The 18,464-nt window shown below is 64.7% G+C and overlaps 1 protein-coding gene across 5 annotated transcripts in view; it reads right to left on the bottom strand.

Moving 5' to 3' along the window:
- The window catches only part of MYO9B (myosin IXB), a 64,481-nt gene that overhangs the window by 12,612 nt on the left and 33,405 nt on the right, over nt 1-18,464 (bottom strand). For 2 of the 5 annotated variants that reach the window (XM_062178046.1, XM_062178043.1), the window contains exons 3-18: nt 16,425-16,487; nt 15,985-16,084; nt 15,013-15,113; nt 13,772-13,901; nt 13,254-13,343; nt 12,971-13,087; nt 12,478-12,612; nt 10,152-10,273; nt 8,285-8,426; nt 7,584-7,788; nt 6,747-6,825; nt 4,980-5,093; nt 3,579-3,618; nt 2,881-3,003; nt 1,254-1,334; nt 399-509 (exon numbers count right to left, since the gene is read on the bottom strand). In XM_062178046.1, coding sequence (XP_062034030.1) covers nt 399-509; nt 1,254-1,334; nt 2,881-3,003; nt 3,579-3,618; nt 4,980-5,093; nt 6,747-6,825; nt 7,584-7,788; nt 8,285-8,426; nt 10,152-10,273; nt 12,478-12,612; nt 12,971-13,087; nt 13,254-13,343; nt 13,772-13,901; nt 15,013-15,113; nt 15,985-16,084; nt 16,425-16,487 — 1,753 coding nt within the window. Of the gene's footprint in view, nt 1-398; nt 510-1,253; nt 1,335-2,880; nt 3,004-3,578; nt 3,619-4,979; nt 5,094-6,746; nt 6,829-7,583; nt 7,789-8,284; nt 8,427-10,151; nt 10,274-12,477; nt 12,613-12,970; nt 13,088-13,253; nt 13,344-13,771; nt 13,902-15,012; nt 15,114-15,984; nt 16,085-16,424; nt 16,488-18,464 lie in introns of all 5 variants that reach the window. The other 3 variants (XM_062178044.1, XM_062178042.1, XM_062178045.1) reach the window with 2 other exon arrangements.

Raw genomic sequence — 18,464 nt, forward strand, 5'->3', positions numbered from 1 at the left:
TGGCAGGGACCCAACTCCTTGAGCCCTCCCTGCTGCCTCCCAGGGAGCGCCGTAGCCAGAAGCTGGAGTCACAGGCCATGCCAGGAGACCGAGCACCAGTCCTGCTGCGTGGAAGGTGGGCGTCAGCTGCTGGGCCGCCCGCCCACCCCCAAATCCATAGCTCTCTGAGCATACCACAGCAGGCGTCCCATGGCACCCGTGGCAAGGACATCGCCACCCCACTTTCTGGAACAGGGACGTGGGAATGGGGCCAGAGCTCCTGCTGCCGGCTGGCAGGGTAAGAGAGCTGGGTATAAAAGCGTCCACTAGGGGAAGCTGCCCGGTAGGCATCGGGGCTCTGAGGGGCTCTGTGTCCACTGTCCCCGTCCTGCCTGCAGCCTGTCTGGAGGGTGTGCTACCTGGAAGGTGTACTTGGCGCTGTAGCCAGAGCGCCGGATGCGCACGGTCTCCAGCATGCCCGTGTAGCGCAGCTGCTGCAGCACCAGCTCCTCGTCGAAGCTAAGCTCCTTCTGCAACGGGCGTGGGAGCCATCAGGGGAGGAGGCAGGGGCAGGGTCACGGCACACACGCAGGCGCCGCCAGCCTGGGGAGCAGGGGGAGGATCCCGCCTGTCCTGGAGCTGGGAGACGGCCCCGCCCCGTGGCACTGACTCTAGGAAGCCTGGCGCCAGCTCTGTCGCGGCCCCTGGCACTGCTGAAGCTGCCTCACTTTGAGTGACCGTAATCGGCTGTGACGAGGAGTTTTGGAGAAAAGGACAAACCCAGCCCTGTGTGGACCCCGGGCTGGACACTGGGGGTCAGGGGCGAGACCTGGCGGATGCCATGGTCCCCTGGGGATGTGTCGGGGGCGTCCGGGGCAGAAGGAGGCAGCCCAGGGGCCAGAGTGGGGGCCGGAGGGGCAGGAAAGGAGACCTCCTCAGTGAGCCCCCAGCCTGCACCCCGGTGGTCAGGGCCTGAGGGAAGGGAGGGCGAACGCAGGTGGAGCAAGACACGGGGGCGGGGCCTGCGGCTGGGCGGGGCGGAGCCTGGCTCTGGCTGCCCGTGGAGGAGCAGACACAGGGACAGCCGGCGTCTCCCGGGGCTCCTGCTCCAGCTGAGGGCCTCCTGGCCCTGCATGGCCCCGGGGGTCCCTGAGCTGCCCTGGGGAACTCAGCATCCTGGTAACGAGGGCCAGGCCTGGGGCTAGGGTCCCCCGAGCAGCGAGCTGTGTCCCCGGGCCTGGCCCTGCTCCTGGGGTGCGGGGCCCCGCACCCACCTTCTCGGCGTTGGAGCGGATGCAGCGGATGAAGAAAGGCTCGGCCTGGCCCAGCGCCTCCAGGAGCTTGTTGAGTGACGTCTGGGGAAGGAGAAGCACACCGAGTGGAGTGGGGACCCAGCACGGGGGGCTGAGCTGGGGGCGGGGACCCAGGCACTGGGGGCTGAGCTGGGGGCGGGGACCCAGCACGGGGGGCTGAGATGGGGGGACCCGGCACGGGGGGCTGAGCTGGGGGGACCCAGGCACTGGGGGGGCTGAGCTGGGGGCAGGGACCCAGGCACTGGGGGCTGAGCTGGGGGGACCCGGCACGGGGGGGCTGAGCTGGGGGCGGGGACCCAGGCACTGGGGGCTGAGCTGGGGGCGGGGACCCGGCACGGGGGGGGGCTGAGCAGGGGGGACCCGGCACGGGGGGCTGAGCTGGGGGCGGGGACCCGGCACGGGGGGCTGAGCAGGGGGGACCCGGCACGGGGGGCTGAGCTGGGGGGACCCAGGCACTGGGGGGGCTGAGCTGGGGGCGGGGACCCGGCACGGGGGGGCTGAGCTGGGGGCGGGGACCCAGGCACTGGGGGCTGAGCTGGGGGCGGGGACCCGGGCACTGGGGGGGCTGAGCTGGGGGTGGGGACCCGGGCACTGGGGGGGCTGTGCCTGAGCTGGGGGTGGGGACCTGGGCACTGGGGGGGGCTGTGCCTGAGCTGGGGGCGGGGACCTGGGCACTGGGGGCTGAGGTGGGGACGGGGACCTGGGCACTGGGGAGGGGCTGTGCCTGAGCTGGGGGTGGGGACTTGGGCACTGGGGGCGGGCTGTGCCTGAGGTGGGGGCAGGGACCCAGGCACTGGGGGCTGAGCTGGGGGCGGGGACCCGGGCACTGGGGGGGCTGAGGTGGGGGCGGGGACCCGGGCACTGGGGGGGGCTGTGCCTGAGGTGGGGGCGGGGACCCGGGCACTGGGGCGGGCTGTGCCTGAGCTGGGGGCGGGGACCCGGGCACTGGGGGGGGCTGTGCCTGAGGTGGGGGCGGGGACCCGGGCACTGGGGCGGGCTGTGCCTGAGCTGGGGGCGGGGACCCGGGCACTGGGGGGGCTGAGGTGGGGGCGGGGACCCAGGCACTGGGTGGGGCTGTGCCTGAGGTGGGGGCAGTGCAGAAACTCCTGGGAATCTGAAAGTCACGCCAGACTCAGAAGGGGCCTTGGCCACGGGGCTGGGTCTCTGGACTGCGGTCTCCCTCCCACAGGAAGTCACGGCCACAGAACGCCCAGAGACTCAGGTTCAGGCAAAGGAGAGGGAACAAGAAGTGCTGAAGGGAGAGTCAGCAGCCGGTGACACAAGAAAAAATAGAAAAAGAAGAAAGAAATGTCCTGAGCTTCCCGGCAGCCAAGGAGAGCAGGGAAACACGACCCGAGGGCACGGCCTGGGGGTCACGCTGACCCCAACGCCAAGTCCTGGGTCCTCAGCCAGGAGCAGTGATGCTTCCCAGGCAGCGTCCGGCCACAGGGGCCAGGCTGGTGGGGGTGACACTCCTGCCGCCTACGGGGCCCAGGCGGGAGAGTCGGCCGGACGGCTGCAGCCTGCGGGGCGGCCTCCACGCTGGCGAACAGCCGGGCAGCTGGAGGCCCCGGGCCCCCGCCCTCACCTGGAACTGGGCGCTGATGCTGGGCGGCTTCTTCTTCTTGTGCAGGTGCAACAGCGACTTGGTGGTGCGGTCGTGCAGGGTCATGCTGATGACCAGCTTCAGGGACTTGGAGTCCAGCAGGTTCTGCAAAGGACGCAGGGGTCGGCCGCTCTCCCGCGGCCTGCGTGGGGGGGGCGGCGCCATTCTTCTCTAGGCCCCTCCCTCGGCACCCCGCTCGGGCACGCCCCCGACACGCCTGTGGGAGGCCCTGGCAGAAGCAGGTCCCAGGCGCTCCAGGAGGGAGCGGAGGGTTTTAGAGGGAGGGGAGGTGGTGGGGCGAGGAAGGAGGGAGGGAGGCCGCAGAGAGAGAGACAAAGAGAGAGACAGCGTGAGCACAAGCCCCCATCCGCTGGGTCACTCCCCAAATGCCCACAACAGCCAGAGCTGGGCCAGGCGGAAGCCCGGGGCTCCATCCGGGTCTCCCACGCGGGTGCAGGGGCCCCAGCACCTGCGCCGTCACTGCGGCCTCCAGGGGTGCGCATGCGCAGGGAGCTGGAGCCAGAGCAGAGCCGGGACTAGGACCCAGGCCCTGGGACGTGGGATGCGGGACTCTGCTGCCGGCCCCTCCCTCCCCACCTGCCACCTGGTGCTGGGGGTCGTGGAGGGAGGGGAGCGGAGAGCGAGCGAAGGACGCGTGGGGGCAGGGCGTGGGGCTTTACCTTAGGGATGATCTGCTTTGGTTTGATACCTTTACTCTTCCTGTCAAAATATTAAAAACGGTTTTGTGAACACAAGGACACACGCTGTCCAGGTCTGGGTTAGTGCAGCAAGCCACGCCTTGCGGGTTAGAGAGAGAAAGAGAGGGGGAGAGAGAGCGCGGAGAGCAGTCAGTGGACAGACACAAGTGGAACAAGGTGGCCGCTGCCACCCCTCCTGGATGCCGCGGGCTCCCGCCTGCTGGGGGGGGGGGGGGGGACGGGGGCGGTGCCACGGTCGCCAGCCAGCGGCAGCCACACCCCCCCTGCACCATCTGGGGAGTGGGAAGGTGGCAACAGCCACGGGCGCTGGTGGAACTCAAAACACAGCCTAGGGCAAGAGTGGGGCCTGGAGAGCCGGGGGCGGGGGCGGGGGGGGGGTGCGGCTCTGCGGGGTGCTTCATAAAGGGCTTGGGAAAGAATCACCCCGCTCACGCTGAAATAAACACCTTTTAAAAAAATCACAGAATTTCCCCCCTAATTAATCCTTTACTTAAAAAAAGTTTTAGTTTTTATTTGAAAGGCAGAGTGAGAGAGAGGTGGGGGGATCTCCCCTCTGCGGGTTCACTCCCCAAATGGCCACAACTGCCAGGGCTGGGCTGGGCTGGGCTGGCCGAAGCCCGGAGCCGGGAGCTCCCTCAGGGGCTCCCAAGCACTCAGGCCACCACCTGCTGCCTCCCAGGCGCTGGCCGGCAGCTGGAAACATGGAAGCCCAGTTCTTGGCCGGGGCCGTCTTGCAGCCAACAGTGTGTGTGGGCGCCCCTCCCCTCCATCCTCACGGGGGCTGCTCTAGGCTCTTGATTTAGAGACCCTGGACATTCCGGCTGCCTGCTGGGGTCTGGACGTGGCCGCCCAGGGCTTCCCGTGCGGGAGGCTTTGATCCCCGGGTGGTGGGGGGGCTTTAAAAGGGCTGGGGTGGAGAGGGAGGGATGAATGGATGTCGGTCTCTGCCGTGAGCATGAGCCTGGAGCTGTACCTCAGCTTCCTGTCTGGCCCGCAGGCCCCCACCAGAGGTGGGAGAGATGGGGCCGCCCTACTCTGCCCCTCCAGCCTGGTTACTTGTGACAACCACGGGAAAACGGGCCGAGACACGGGGTCTGAGTGCTGCCACTCCTGGGTTTTGGGAGCCGAGGTCACACACCCACGCTGAGGGCACTCGGGGGGCTCATCTGGGGGGGTGAGTCACCGGGAGGGAGGGGCTCAGATCCAAACGGGCTTTGTGCGATGCTTCTGTCAACCTGGGACCTGGCACGTGGGGCCGTGCTGGGAGCTGGGGGGCGCAGCTGGGGGCGGGGCACGAGTGCCCGGTGGCGGCAGTGGCGGCGCTCGTGGGCGGGGCCTGGAGGGCGAGGGTGGGGGACTCACAGGACGGAGGTGCAGGGCTTCGGGAGCCGACCCAGGGCCTGGAGGAGCCTCCGCGGGTCCTCGCCCTGCCACGGCAGCCCCTTGATGCTCTTGATGATTTGGTTATGCAAATCGCTGGGGGAGGGGGAAGGGGGGCGCAGTGACAGAGAAGAGAGAGTTAGAGCCGGGGGCCCACCACCCTGGGTTCCCATGGGTCCCCAGGCTCCGGAGCTGAAACACGTGCCTGGACGAGCCACCCCCACCCCTGGGCTGGGGAGGGGGACCAGGCGCAACCGGCCGCCCTTTCCAGGCCCTGGCCTCGGCGGCGGCAGTGTAGGGGAGCAATGGTGCTTTGGGTAAAATCTGTCACCGTGGCAACCTGCTCCGTGCCCCCCCCCCCCCCGGCTTCTGGAGCTGCAGGAAGCCGTGCAGAGACCTGGTCTGCGGTCCACGCCCACCTCCTCACGGACTGCACAAGTCTTGTTGGGGGGAGGGGACCAGACTCCAGCGCTTGCAAGAGTGAGCTAAACGTGGTGGCATCAGCGTGGGTGCTGTCCGCCAGGGGTCCACTATGTCCTCAGACATGTCGCCCCCGCTCCTGGCCTCTGGGGGTGGAGGCAGGGACGTTGCTCGGCACCCCGAGGGCGCAGGGTGGCCAGCGTAGGCTCACATGCTAGGCCACAAACCTTGGCACCACCATGGGGGAACAGGAGCAGCTCAGAGCAGAAAACTGAGACGCCATGGCCACGAATGCTAAGGGCGACCAGCGTCTGGGACAGGGCTGCGGGCACCGCGTGTTTCAGCTCTGGGCAGGTGGCCTGGGAGGACCCCCATCAGCAGCCCGCCCTCGCACCCCATGCACCATGCGCTGTGCCAGGGGACGCACTTACCTCCGCTCCCTCGCCCTCCAGGGAGGCACAGAGCAAGCAGAGACAACATGGGGGTCACGGTGCACCTGCTTACCCCGAGGGCCACGGCCATGGCTGGCCACGGGGGCAAACAGGCCCACGGCTCCTGCCCTGCCCCAGCCAAATCTGGCAGCAGCGTGCCCCGAAAGGTGCTGGCGTGTCCTGGACAGCCGAGCCCCTCTCTCCCAGCCCTGGGTGCCGCGCTGCGGCGGCTCCTCTCGGCCGTGCCTCCCTGGTCTCGGGTTCCTCAAAAGCGTTATTATGGAACTGTCAGAGCCGTCGAGTGAGAAATGTAGCACTGAGCAGCTGCGAGAGAGGAGCCGTGAGAACCATGGCGGCCCTAGGGGCTCGGGGGTCGCACTCTGTCCCCACGGGCGAAAACAGAACAAAAAAAATCCAAAAAACCAAAAACCCCAACACACAAGCAAACGCAGGGACGCCTTCGCCTTTCTCGCGCCCTGCCGGGTGAAATGTCCATTTGTAGGAACACACAGGAGACCAGGTGCCGGTATGGCAGGCTGGAGGACACTCACCCGGCTGCCAGCCCCACCTCCACGCATGTGCCTGTGGGACACGCCCAAGGAGGCTGCAAGGGGCTCAAAGAAATAAAACGACCGTTTCCAGCGCCAAGACTGGAAACGGAGGGCTTAGGAATCCTTCATGACAGCGTGCCTCTGCGGGGTCAGCATGCGGGGGGACGGAACCCACGCCCGAGGCCACCGCCCCCGTGGGCAGAACAGCAGCCAGACACCGCGCGGTGTGGGGTCCCGTGGGCTCACACGGAGCGGCCCCACCCTGCCTGGATCCCCAACCTCGCATTGTTTGTGAACAGCGCCGCTGGCTCGCGCCTTCAGCTCGGGCAGACCGAGGCCTCGCTCACCGGTACAGCTTTTCCGACGGCGTGCAGGCTCCTTTCGGTGGCTCCCCCGCGTGGCTTCGGCTGCCAGGACTGCCCATGTCTGCTGGGGACACAGAGTGGACAGGGATCTACTTAACTTCTGCAGAGGCTTGGAGCAATATTTTTTTAAAGCTACTTTATTGAGGGCTGGCTTTGCGGTGTAGTGGATTGAAGCCTCTACCTGTGACGCCCGCACCCCCTATCGGAGTGCAGGGTTCGAGTCCCGGCTGCTCCACCCCCCAGCCCGCTCCCTGCGGATGCGCCTGGGAAAGCAGTGGGAGGTGCGTGCAAACACGCCTCATGAAGCTGCAAGGTTTTCTCCTGCAGCAACACCAGCTTCCCTAACTCCCCTGTCCTACGGCTTTCGCACATGCGACCTGTGTGCACTGTGTGTGGACGTCGGTCTTGCTGCCGTGTGTCTCACTACATGCGTGCGGACATTACAGCATCTGAAACACCTCTGGTCCCGGGCGTTTTCAGATCAGGGCTGTGCAACCTGTACTAAGCATGGATGAACTGTTCACTCTGAGGTGGACTCCGGGGTGGGCTTCCGGCTACGATGTCAGACTGCCCGGGTGTAAGTCCCGGCTCCGGCTTCCTGCTGACACACCCTGGGAGGCAGCAGCGATGGCCCCAGTGCCTGGGCCCCTGCCGCTGCCCCCGGCTCCGGCCTGGCCCGGCCCGGCCCTGGCTGTCGTGGCCGCCTGGGGAGTGACCCAGATGGGATCTCTCACTGTCTTTCAGTCTCGCTCCGTCCCCCCCGCCCACAATGGACGGAGCACATGAAGCGCTCGGCCTCCTCTCCACCGCGCCCCCTACCTGCGGCCTTCTCGGCCCTCTCGGCCCGCAGGCGCCCGGCCTCGCGGAGCACGGCCATGGCGCGGATGGCGGCGCGCAGCACGGCCCAGCGGAAGACGGCCACTGGGTCCATGCCGATGAGCTCGCGCACGTAGGAGCTGTCGCTGCCCCGCAGCAGGGCCACGATGTCGGGCCGCATGTAGTCCATGTTCTTCTCCCGGAAGTCCTGCTCGGGGAGGGGGCGGGCAGCCGGTCAGGGGGGCCTGGGGGGCCATCTCCACAGCCCCCGGCAGCCCCCGGCCTGTCCTCTCAGCCCAGTGCTTTGGTCCTCAGTCTCGTGCTGAGGGTGCTGAGAGGTGGGCCCTTGGACCAGTCCTGCTGTTGGGAGGTGGGGCCTTTGGGACTGGATGGGGTCATCGGTGGGGGGGTTGGGTGTCCCCAGGATTCAATCCTGGTGCTACTTCCTGCCCCGGCACGGCCTGCGCCACCCCCACGACTGCAGGCAGGAAGGCGCCCACCAGAGCCCAAACAGGAGGGCCCCGTGTTCCGGAACCTTCCCACGTCACGCTCCACGGCAGGCAGCCATGAAGACCTGACAGATGCTCTGCCTGCAGGCCCTGGACGCTGCAGCCGGGGAGCTGGGCCGGGCTGAGCGGGCGCCCGAGGGAAGGGGCGGCCCTGCGGCCCCGCTCCCGTGGCGGGGCCGGCACGGGCGTGCGCACCTTGATCTGGTATTTCACTTTCCCGGCGAAATGCTGGATGATGAACGCCGGCTCCAGGACCGGGGTGCCCAGGAAGTACTTGTTGTCCTCATGCTGCTGCTTGAACTTGGCCAGCAGCGTCTGACTGGTGGCGTGGGGGAAGCTGGAAGGCAAGTGGGCACCTTCAGGGCTGGGGACGGGCTCGCGGCTTCACGCTGTGGGCGGGTGGGTGCAGGGAACAGCTCTGGGCAGTGCAGTGGGTCTGTGGGGGGCTCCGTGGGCGGGGGCACGGGCAGACGAACGCTGGAAAGACCAGTAGGTGCGTGTGCCCGCCTGCGTGCACCCCAGGGCCCACGGCATCAGAGCAGGTCATCGCTCTCTCCTCCCCCACCCTGCCGTTGGCCTGGGGCTGCAGATGGGCCTTGGGGTGCCGTCTGCACGCTTTCGGCCCAGCGAGGCCTGCGCCTGGGCCCGCCGTGGACAGCCCGGGAATCACCCCGGGCCAGGGTGCACCGGGAGCGGCTGGCCTCGTGGATGAAGTGGGGCTCTGTCCAGCCCTGGGGAGGGGCGTGGGGCAGAAGAAGGGACTCCTTGTACCTGGCTATTTCTGCCTCCGGGAGGGAGATGCCACAGGGCCCCCAGCATGCCCCTGCCCCACGCCCGGCCTCACCGCAGACACAGGCAGGGCCGTGTGTGTGCCCAGATCCCCGGCACTGGGGCTGCGCGGCTCACGGCGGGCAGCAGGGGGAGGGCTCTGAATGCCGTGTTTGCAGGGCTGTGATCGGGACAGGGAGGGGGCGGCATTGCCCCCCAACCCAGCAACACAGCCGGGGGCAGAAAACATTCAAATCAACGTGCAAAAAGAAATTTTCCATGATGGACAAAAATAGCAAGACTTTTAAATAAAAACACAGCGGGCCTCCCCTGCCGGGCCCTGGGAGTTTCCTGGCTGGGAGGACAGAGTTTCCCCTGGGCCTGGGCCCTGTCTGGACATCACCTGGGTCCTGGCTGGGGCAGCGAGAGCATCTTTCTGCCCCTTTCGTGTGTGTGTGTGTGTGTGTGGTTCTTTTTGGTTTAAAGACGTGTTTATATATTTGAAAGGCAGAGTCATGGTTGGTGGGGGTAGGGAGACAAATGGCGCTGAAGCCAGGAGCCAGGAGCTTCATCTGGGTCTCCCACACAGGTGCAGGGGCCTAAGCACTTGGGCCATCTTCTACTGCTTTCCTGGGCTCCTTAGCAGGGAGCTGGATCGGAAGTGGAGCAGCCAGGACTTGAACCAGTGCCCACATGGGACGCTGGCTGCACCTGCTACGCCACAGCACCAGCCCCTCTTGCGTTTGGTTTAAGATGGGTTGCACCCGTCACTCATGTGGCCCTGCCCACCCGCACACAGGGACAACAGAGGCGAAGGAGGGCTGGAGGCACTGGTGGGGCCTCAACCTCCCAACAGGAGGGTCTTTGCGGCTACCATCATGAGGAGGCCGGGAGTGGACCCCACTCCAGGGTGACAGGGAAAAGGGGAGGGGAGAGTGAGCTAGAGGCAGGCAGAGAGAAGTGGGAGGGAGGGGCCAGGGAACACTGCAGTCCCCAGGAGCCGGGAGAGGCAGGAGGGAGCCTGCCGGGAGCGAGCGCCGCCCCGCTGACCGCTTTGTTTTGGACGGCTGGCTTCACACACGGTCAGAGTCAACTCTGGGTGTTACAGGCCACCTGGTCTGCGGTCGCCCGTTAGGGCAGTGGTGGGAAACGAGCCGGGCAACTGAGACCCAGGCCACTCGGACACTGTGGGGCGGGAGGCTCAGCCCCGAGTCCGCACCCTGCGCAAGAAGCCAGCGCCTCCTCCCCGGGTCCCAGGCACAGGCCCCGCGTGGGCCTGCCCACGGCCACTCACTTGCTCTCCTCGTCCAGCAGGTAGAAGAGGCCTGTGGGCTTCTTGCTGATGAGGTGGATACAGCCCACGTTGTCAGTGTAGTCAATGTTGTGCCACGTGATCCCCTCGGCCTGGTACTCCTCCTGCAGGGGCGGGGCAGGCGGCACACACAGGTGTCCCTCAGAACCCGCGGGGCTGGCCACCAGGAGCCCCCGTGGACCCCGCCATCCACGGAGGCTCAGGCCCCCTCACGCGGGTGGCGTGAGGCACACCGCACAGAACCCGGGCGCATCCCCGGATGCCGTGGACGCGGTGTCAATGGCTGGTTCCACTGCAGCGCTGTGGGGACGGGAAAGCTGTGTGTGCTCACTACAGTGCAGGTCTTTCCCCAGCTATTTTGAATTAAACATTAATATGAGCGAGTGAGCAAGAGAGAGAGAGACAGACAGGGCTCTCATCTGCTGGTTCACTCCCCGAATGCTTACAACAGCCTGAACCAGGCCAGGCTCCATCTGGGAGCCAGGAGCTCCATCCGGGTCTCCCACACGGGTGCACCTGCAGCCGTCGGCTGGATTCGAAGTGCAGGGGCTGGGACTCCAGCCCTGGTGCTCTGACGTGGGATGTGACCCTGCCCCACAAGAACACCCTGGATTGAAGCCCAGGTCTCCCAAACCCGATCACGTCAACACAGCAAGGCGAGCGTGACTTTTTCCCTCGTCTGCACTAAGTCTTCGCCGTGTTGTATGCGTCTCCCCCTATCCTACGCAATTTGGTCTGGACCAGTGCCGGGCAGCCAGGAGGCCCCGGGGTAAAAGCAGCTAACACCAGCCACGAAACCGCCAGCTGCCCCACCAGAATCAGCATGGAGACAATGTTGGTGGCTGGCGACTGAGCGGTGGAGAGATGGTCAGACACACCACGGCCGCCGACCGAAGCAACAGGGCGACGCCACCTCTCACAGCTGAAAGACGTTCCTAGCCCGGTGAAGAGGGCTCCCAAAGTCCCCAGGCATCCCACAACCGCCTTGTCTGGGGGCGGGGCGGTGGGGGGCTTCCCGGACTTTCCCCCGGGTGGAGGAAAATTCTGGGGCAAGTTTGCCATGGGTCTGGGCTGCGAGGGAGATCCCGGTTCCAGGCGGCCACATTTCCCCTGGGGCTGGCTGGCGGGTGACAAGGTGGGACTTCCTCGCACGCAGGCCCAGCTGCGGTGGCAGTGCATCCACACATTCAACAGAGACCACCGTGGGAACCGGCAGTCCCACTTCTAGGGGTCACTGTGGACCCACGTCCCAGCAGCACCCAGGTGGGAGCGACCCAGGTAGCAGCGTGGTGCAAAGCCACACTCCTTGGTCAGAAAAAGGAACAGGCAGCCGTGCTAAATGGAATAGATTGGGCAAAAAAGACAGATACTCGCCGATTCCACTCCCTGGCGCCATCCATTCACTGAGACACAAAGCACAACGGTGGGGCGGGCGCTGTGGTGCAGCGGCTAAAGCCCCATCCCCCAAGGGCACCAGTTCGAGTCCCGGCTGCTCCCTTTCCGATCCAGCTCCCTGCTGATGCAGTGGAAGATGGGACAAGTGCTTGGGCCTCTGCACCCATGTGGGAGACCCCAAAAGAAACTCCTGGTTCCTGGCTTCAGCCCTGCCCAGCCCTGGCCGTTGCAGCCATCTGGGGAGTGAACCAGCAGGTGGAAGATCTCTCTCTCTCTCTCTCTCTCTCTGCCTTTCTATCTCTTTCAAGTAAATAAATACATTAAAAAAAAAAAAAAAAAAGAAGTAAGAAGTACCAGGGTGTATGTGGGGGGGGGGGGGCGGGGGCTGCTTTGTGGGGACAGAGGCTGAGTGTTCTGGAGATGGGCGGGGGCGACGGGCACACAGTAAATCGGGAAGAGCCCGGCCGCAACATCCCCCAAGTTCCCATCCAGAGTCAGTTGGCCTTGGGTCAAGCAGTGCCCTGCTCCTGCCCCAAACACGCGGCCCCTTCCCTCAGCAGCCCAGACATTCGCACTGCACGGGGCGCCGGACGGGAGTCTGGCAGGTTCTCTGTGGACGCTGCTGCCCTGGGTACCTGGGCGCCCTTGCAGTCTGGTGCAGATGGGGGATCCTGACACCGGGCCCCCGCATGTGTGGAGGGCTGGCCGATACTTACTGCCAGTGACACGCAGGCTCAGCGACAGTGACGCTGCCATAGCAGGCGGCGTGTACTTTACCGTACACACACACGACTGGCACACACATATACAAAGCAGGCACACACCATGCACACACACACACGACGTGCATACAGACCCTGCAGGCACACGCACCCATGTGCACACACGCACACAGCCCCACGTGCCCGCACACCTGCTCCAGCTTGAAGATGTGCTGGTTGAAGTAGTACTGCAGCTGCTCGTTGGCGTAGTTGATGCAGAACTGCTCGAAGCTGTTCCTCTCGAAGTCTTCGAAGCCGAAGATGTCCAGGACCCCGATGGACAGGCACTGGGGAGGCAGGGGTAGGGGGCGGTCACCGGCACTCCTCAAATGCCCGCAACAGCCAGGGCTGGGCCAGGCTGAAGCCAGGAGCCGGGAGCGCCACCCAGGTTCCCCGTGGGTGCAGGGGCCCCAGCACTTGGGCCATCAACAGCTGCCCCCCCAGGTGCAGCAGCAGGGAGCTGGACCCGACGTGGAGGAGCTGGGACTCGATCGCGGGTGCCCCGAAACGTCACACAGGTGACAGGCGGCGGCTTGACCTGCCGTGCCAGCACCGGCCCCAACCACCTGCCCAGTGCTGGCTCTGGGCACTGAGGACACTGGGCGCTGGGCCTGCTGCCTCCCCGGCCCGGCGGCGGCCGCTCACCGAGACCGACTCCTCCACGTCTCTCTTGTTGAGGAGCGCGTGGTTGATGCGCAGCACGATCCAGTCGAACAGGGCGCTGTACAGCGACTTGGCCATGGAGTCGCGGGCGGTGACGGCCTGCGGACACACGGGGGGCGTCTCAGCTCGGGGTGCCCGCGTTTGCTGAGTCTCCGGTGAGCCGGTCAGGGCCACGGCTGAGCCAGGGCTGGGCAGCGGAGACCAGGCCGCGCCGGCCCTTTCGGAAGGACCCCTGCCCACGGCCTGTGTCTGGGGCGGGGCCCACCTCGCTGAGGCTGTAGGGCAGGATGAGCTTGTCATTGACCGTCACCGTTTTCCTCTTGGTCAGGACCTCCACCAGGATTTCGCGCTTCACCTGTTCCAAGGAGGGCGAGACGGAGCGGGGAGGTGAGCATGTGGGGCCGGGCCGTCCTCGCGCCACTGAGAAGGTGGGAGACGGACCCCTGGCCACAGCCTGGCAACCCGCACACGGAGCTGTGTCTGCGGGAACCGGCTGCCTTCCCAGCTCGGCCTGGTGCCGGAGGCACCCCAAGACAACAGAACAAGGACCCCCACAGGCCTGCCCCAAGAAAAGCCACAGCTGCACGGGCACGGGGGGCCAGCGGGACGGGGGCAGGGTCACGGCAGAGACCAAGAGGGAGAAGGCAGCCAGCAGCTCCCGGCTGACGAAACCCTGGCCAAGTCCAGAGGTTCCGGCACCGCCAGGAGACGGGCCGGGCCGCCCAGCTGTGGCCGAGGGCGGGGCTGGCGTGGCCCGGGGAGGGGCGCAGGCAGCAGGGGTACCTTCAGGAGCTGGGACAGCGTGTCCAGGACCTCTGGGGGCCCGACCTCCAGGCCTTCGTCGCGGCCTGTGGCTCTCTTCTTGTACGTGACATTGCCCAGGTCCAGGATGGCCGAGAGCATGGAGAAGATCCTGGGGGGGGGGGTGGTGTCAGAGGGTGGGAGATGAGCCCAGCGCAGCCGGGACGCGGGAGGGCCGGACCGCTGCTCTGCGGACGGCCACTGCGACTTTCAGGAGCTGTGTTTCTTTAGGGAGGGGGGATTTTTCAAGATATCTGCTTGAATGTTTATTTTTATTTGAAAGGCAGAGATGGGGAAAGAGAGAGAGGGAGAGAGCGAGCGAGCTTTCCTGTCCTTGGCTGGTTCACACCCCAAACGTCGGCAACAGCTGTGGCCCCCACCGTCTGGCTCGGGCGGGTGTGCCAGGCACCCCAGGTTGGTTTTTCAACTTGGTTTTAAAGAAGTGTCCCACTGTGGTTACGCCTGCCTGGGATGGGCGGTTGGCACGCTCGCCGCCCGCGCCGAGTGCCTGGGCGCGAGTCCCAGCACTGCTCCCGACCAGGCTCATGTGCACGCCAGGTGGTGGTCCAAGGCTTTGCTTCATGACCGCATGCTGTGGCCAGCATCTGGGGGAGCGAACCAGCAGATGGAAGATCTCTTTCAAATAAATAAGTAAAGCTTAAAAAGCATCACATGAAAGGTGCCAGCTTGGCCGCCATCGGGCGCCATGTGGGAGTGCTTGGCGTATGCTTGTCTGTTTTCCTCAGTGCCTCCCGGCGGCTCTCGGCCAGAGCCCCTTCTCACGTGCTCGCCGGCGCTGGGCCCTGCTCCTCAGGGCAGTGCCATCTGGGATGCTTGCTTTTTTCTGGGGCAAGTCTCAGAGTGTGTGGGTGCCGGTGCCGTGGCGTGGTAGTTAAGCCACTGCCTGCCATGCCGGTGTCCCAGATGGGCCCCAGGACGTGTCCTGGCTGTCTCACTTAACTCCATCCAGCTCCCTGCTGCTGCTCCCAGGAGAAGCAGGGGAAGACGGTCCAGGTGCTCGGGCCCTGCCCACGGACATGGGAGACCTGGATGGAGCTCCCGGCCCTGGCTTTGGCCTGGCCCAGCTTTCGTTGTTGCAATCGTTTGGGGAGTGAACCAGCAGATGGACGATCTCTCTCTCTCTCTCTCTAACTCTGCCTTTCAAATCACAAAAAAACAACCAATCTGCGAGTGGCCGGTGGGAGCGAGGGCGCCGCACTCACTGCTTCTTGGTGGCGGGCAGGAAGCCCACCATCTCCATGGCCTGCTGGAGTCTCTCAAAGTCGTGCTTCAGGTCCTCCCCGTCTTCAATCTTCAAGTTATGCTGGAAAACAAAGGCTGCACTGGCAGGTGCCGGGGCGTCTCTGGGCAGGCTGGGGAGGCCGGGAGCCAGTGTGTGTGGTGGGTGTGGCTAGCAGGTGGGGTGGAGCTGATGTGTGGTGGGTGTGGCTAGCAGGTGGGGTGGAGCTGATGTGTGGGTGGGCGTGGCTAGCAGGTGGGGTGGAGCCGATGTGTGAGTGGGCGTGGCTAGCAGATGGGGCGGAGCCGATTGTGGGTGGGCATGGCTCAGAGTATGGGGGATGGAGCCCATGTGTGGGTGGGCATGGCTAGCAGATGGGGCGGAGCCGATGTGTGGGTGGGCGTGGCTCAGAGTATGGGGGATGGAGCCCATGTGTGGGTGGGCGTGGCGCAGGCACGGCCCAGCCCTGTGGAGTAAGTGGACTGTGGGGTGGGCGTGGCTAGCGGATGGGGCAGAGCTGATGTGTGGGTGGGCGTGGCTAGCAGGTGGGGTGGAGCCGATGTGTGAGTGGGCGTGGCTAGCAGATGGGGCGGAGCCAATTGTGGGTGGGCCTGGCTCAGAGTATGGGGGATGGAGCCCATGTGTCGGTGGGCATGGCGCAGGCATGGCCCAGCCCTGTGGAGTAAGTGGACTGTGGGGTGGGCGTGGCTCATGTTGGGGGCAGAGCCGATTGTGGGTGGGCGTGGCTCAGAGTATGGGGGATGGAGCTAATGTGTGGGTGGGCGTGGCTCAGGCGGCCCTGGTGGCAGAGCAGCTGTGCGGAGTGGTCATGGCTCGGGCAAGGGGGTGGTCCGAGGGCAGAGCCAATGTGTGTGGGTGGGCGTGGCTCAGGTATGGGGTTGTGCAGGGGGTGGAGCCGGCGTGTAGGGGGGGCGTGTGGGCGGGGACCAGTTACCTGGTTGAGGTAGAAATAATCTTCGGGCTGCTTGAGCTGGAATTCTTGGCGCTCCTCCTCGCTGACACCGAGCAACAAATAATAAAACACGTGGTAGTTCCTGCGGGTTGGCGGGGGGGGGAGAAGGTCACTGTTTTGCAGGGTTCCCTGATTCCGGAAGCAGCATCCGTGCTGCTGGGGGAGACCCCGCCCAGGAGGGGAAGCCCCTGAACACCTATAGATTCTGAACCACTGAGTCGGCTCTTATTAGGTCTTTTAAAAATAAAGAAAGAAGGAAAGAGAGAACTTGTCAGCCTGGCGACCTGGGGGTGGGGGCTGGGCGTCCGTCCTCCTTGTCAGCCACAGAGGTTTCTAATCACACATTTCAGGTAGAAATCTGAGCGACACCCCTCTCCCGGGACCCTGGGATGCGGGCGTCTTCCCAGGAAACACCTCCTCACCGCTCATCCTTCTCCTGGGACACCAGGCGAGACTTCTCCAGCAGGTATTTTTCCACGACAGCTCTGTTGCCAGGAGAGAGGGAGCCATCGGTTACATCGAGGGCTACAGTTTCCCCACGGTACTTGGTTACGAAGGTGCTACAGATTCACGAGGCAAACACGTACCCCATAAATGCAACCTCGTCCTCTGAGAACATGCAACCCTGCGGGGACCACTCACACACCCCCAGATCCCCGTGGGTCACGGATGGCCATGGACAGCCTGTGCGGCACCATGCATCGGGACCCGTGACCCGCAGGCAAAGGGTGCCCGCTCCCAACACCGCCCCAGCCGTGGAATTTTTTTCCGTCTTTGAAAAAAAATTATGATTATTTTTTTTTTTGGTGGTTTTGATTCATTTGCTGGTGTGGGCCCTGGCTGGCAACGGAGAGCTAAGATGCTTGTGTTCTTTCTTACAGCTTTTCTGGATAATCAGTGGCACATATTTAAAACGCCCAGCTGGGGTGGGGGTTTGGTGCGGGGACGCCCTGAGGGAGTCGGTCCTATCACTAAGCCATCAACGCTCTTTGTATACTACAGACACAAGTCAGATTTATCCACCAACTTGAAAGGCAGAAAGAGGAGGGAGAGGGAGAGGGAGAGGGAGAGGGAGATGGAGAGAGCACTATCTTCCATCTGCCGGCTGACTCCACAGAGAGCTCCAACGGCTGGGGCTGGGCCAGGCAGAAGCTGGGAGCCAGGAGCTCCATCCGGGGCTCCCACATTGAACCATCACGTGCTGCCTCCGCAGGCGCACTCGCAGGGGGCTGGGTTGGCAGTGGCATTGCAGGACATCAAACAGCGCTCTGCCATGGGATGCAGGCACCACGGGCGGCAGCCTAACCCACTGCACCACAGAGCACTTTGCTGGATCTATGACCAGCAGGCGCCTTCTTGGAATCTGGGGTTTGCCTTTTCATTTTTTATTCATTCAAGGTAGAGAGACATCAAGACAGGAACAGAGCTCTCGTTTGCTGGTTCCCTCCTCAAATGTCTGCAACAGCTGGGGCCGGGGCTGCACCCAGGTCTCCCACGTGGGCGGCAGGGACTCGGCTCCTTGAGCTGTCACCTGCTGCTTCCGAGGGCGTGCCTGAGCAGGGAGCTGGGGCCAGGAGCCAGGGGGGCACTGAACCCAGGCCTTCTGATGTGGGCGCAGGCATCCCAGGAGGCCAAACACCTGGGCCCTTGCCTTCTTTTAAAATATTTGTTTGAAAACCAGAGTTATGAGGAGTTGGGGAGGAAGAGGAGAGAGGGAGAGAAAGACTCTTCCATCTGCTGGTTCACTCCCCAAATGGTTGCAATAGTCACGACTGGGCCAGGCCAAAGCCAGGAGCCTAGAACTCCAACTGGGGTGGGGGGGGGAGGTCTCCCAGGTGGCAGCAAGCACTCGGGCCACCTTCTGCTGCTTTCCCAGGTGCGTTAGCAGGGAGCTGGATCGGAAGTGGGATTGGGCCTTGACCCTGTCCATCTTGGGCTGTTTCCACATGGTCTGAACCTTTGCTGTGTGTCAGCTGAGTGCCACGTCCCCGGAGGGAGGCATGGGGAGTCAGAGCTGGCCTTGGGGTGTGAGGCTGTGTGTGTGCTGGAGCAGGGACCAGGGCGGCCCTCAGGCACACGCTCAGCACTGCGCCCGGAGGCTTGCACAGCATCTGCGGGGCGGCAGGCATCGGGCCGTCTTGCGTCGGCGAGTCGGGGCTGGAGTGGAGTCCTGGCTCCGGCTCCTGATGCGTTCCCTGCTCAAGTGCACCCTGGGAGGCAGCAGGTGACGGCCCAAGCAGTCGGGTCCTTCCCACCCCTGTGGGAGACCTACTGGGTTCCCAGCTTCCATCGTCTGGGCTGACGATCTGTCATCCAGAACCCCGGGAAACCACAAGTCTTCCAGCTCTGGGCTGTGGAAGATTCTAGAACATTTGCATACATGCCATGAGGAACCCCGAGGACAGGACCCAAGTCTAAAGACGAAATTCATTTCTTTCACAGACACTTGCTACCCACAACCA

Source organism: Lepus europaeus, chromosome 20 (genome assembly GCF_033115175.1).
Source record: "Lepus europaeus isolate LE1 chromosome 20, mLepTim1.pri, whole genome shotgun sequence".
In the NCBI taxonomy this organism is placed as follows: Eukaryota; Metazoa; Chordata; class Mammalia; order Lagomorpha; family Leporidae; genus Lepus; species Lepus europaeus.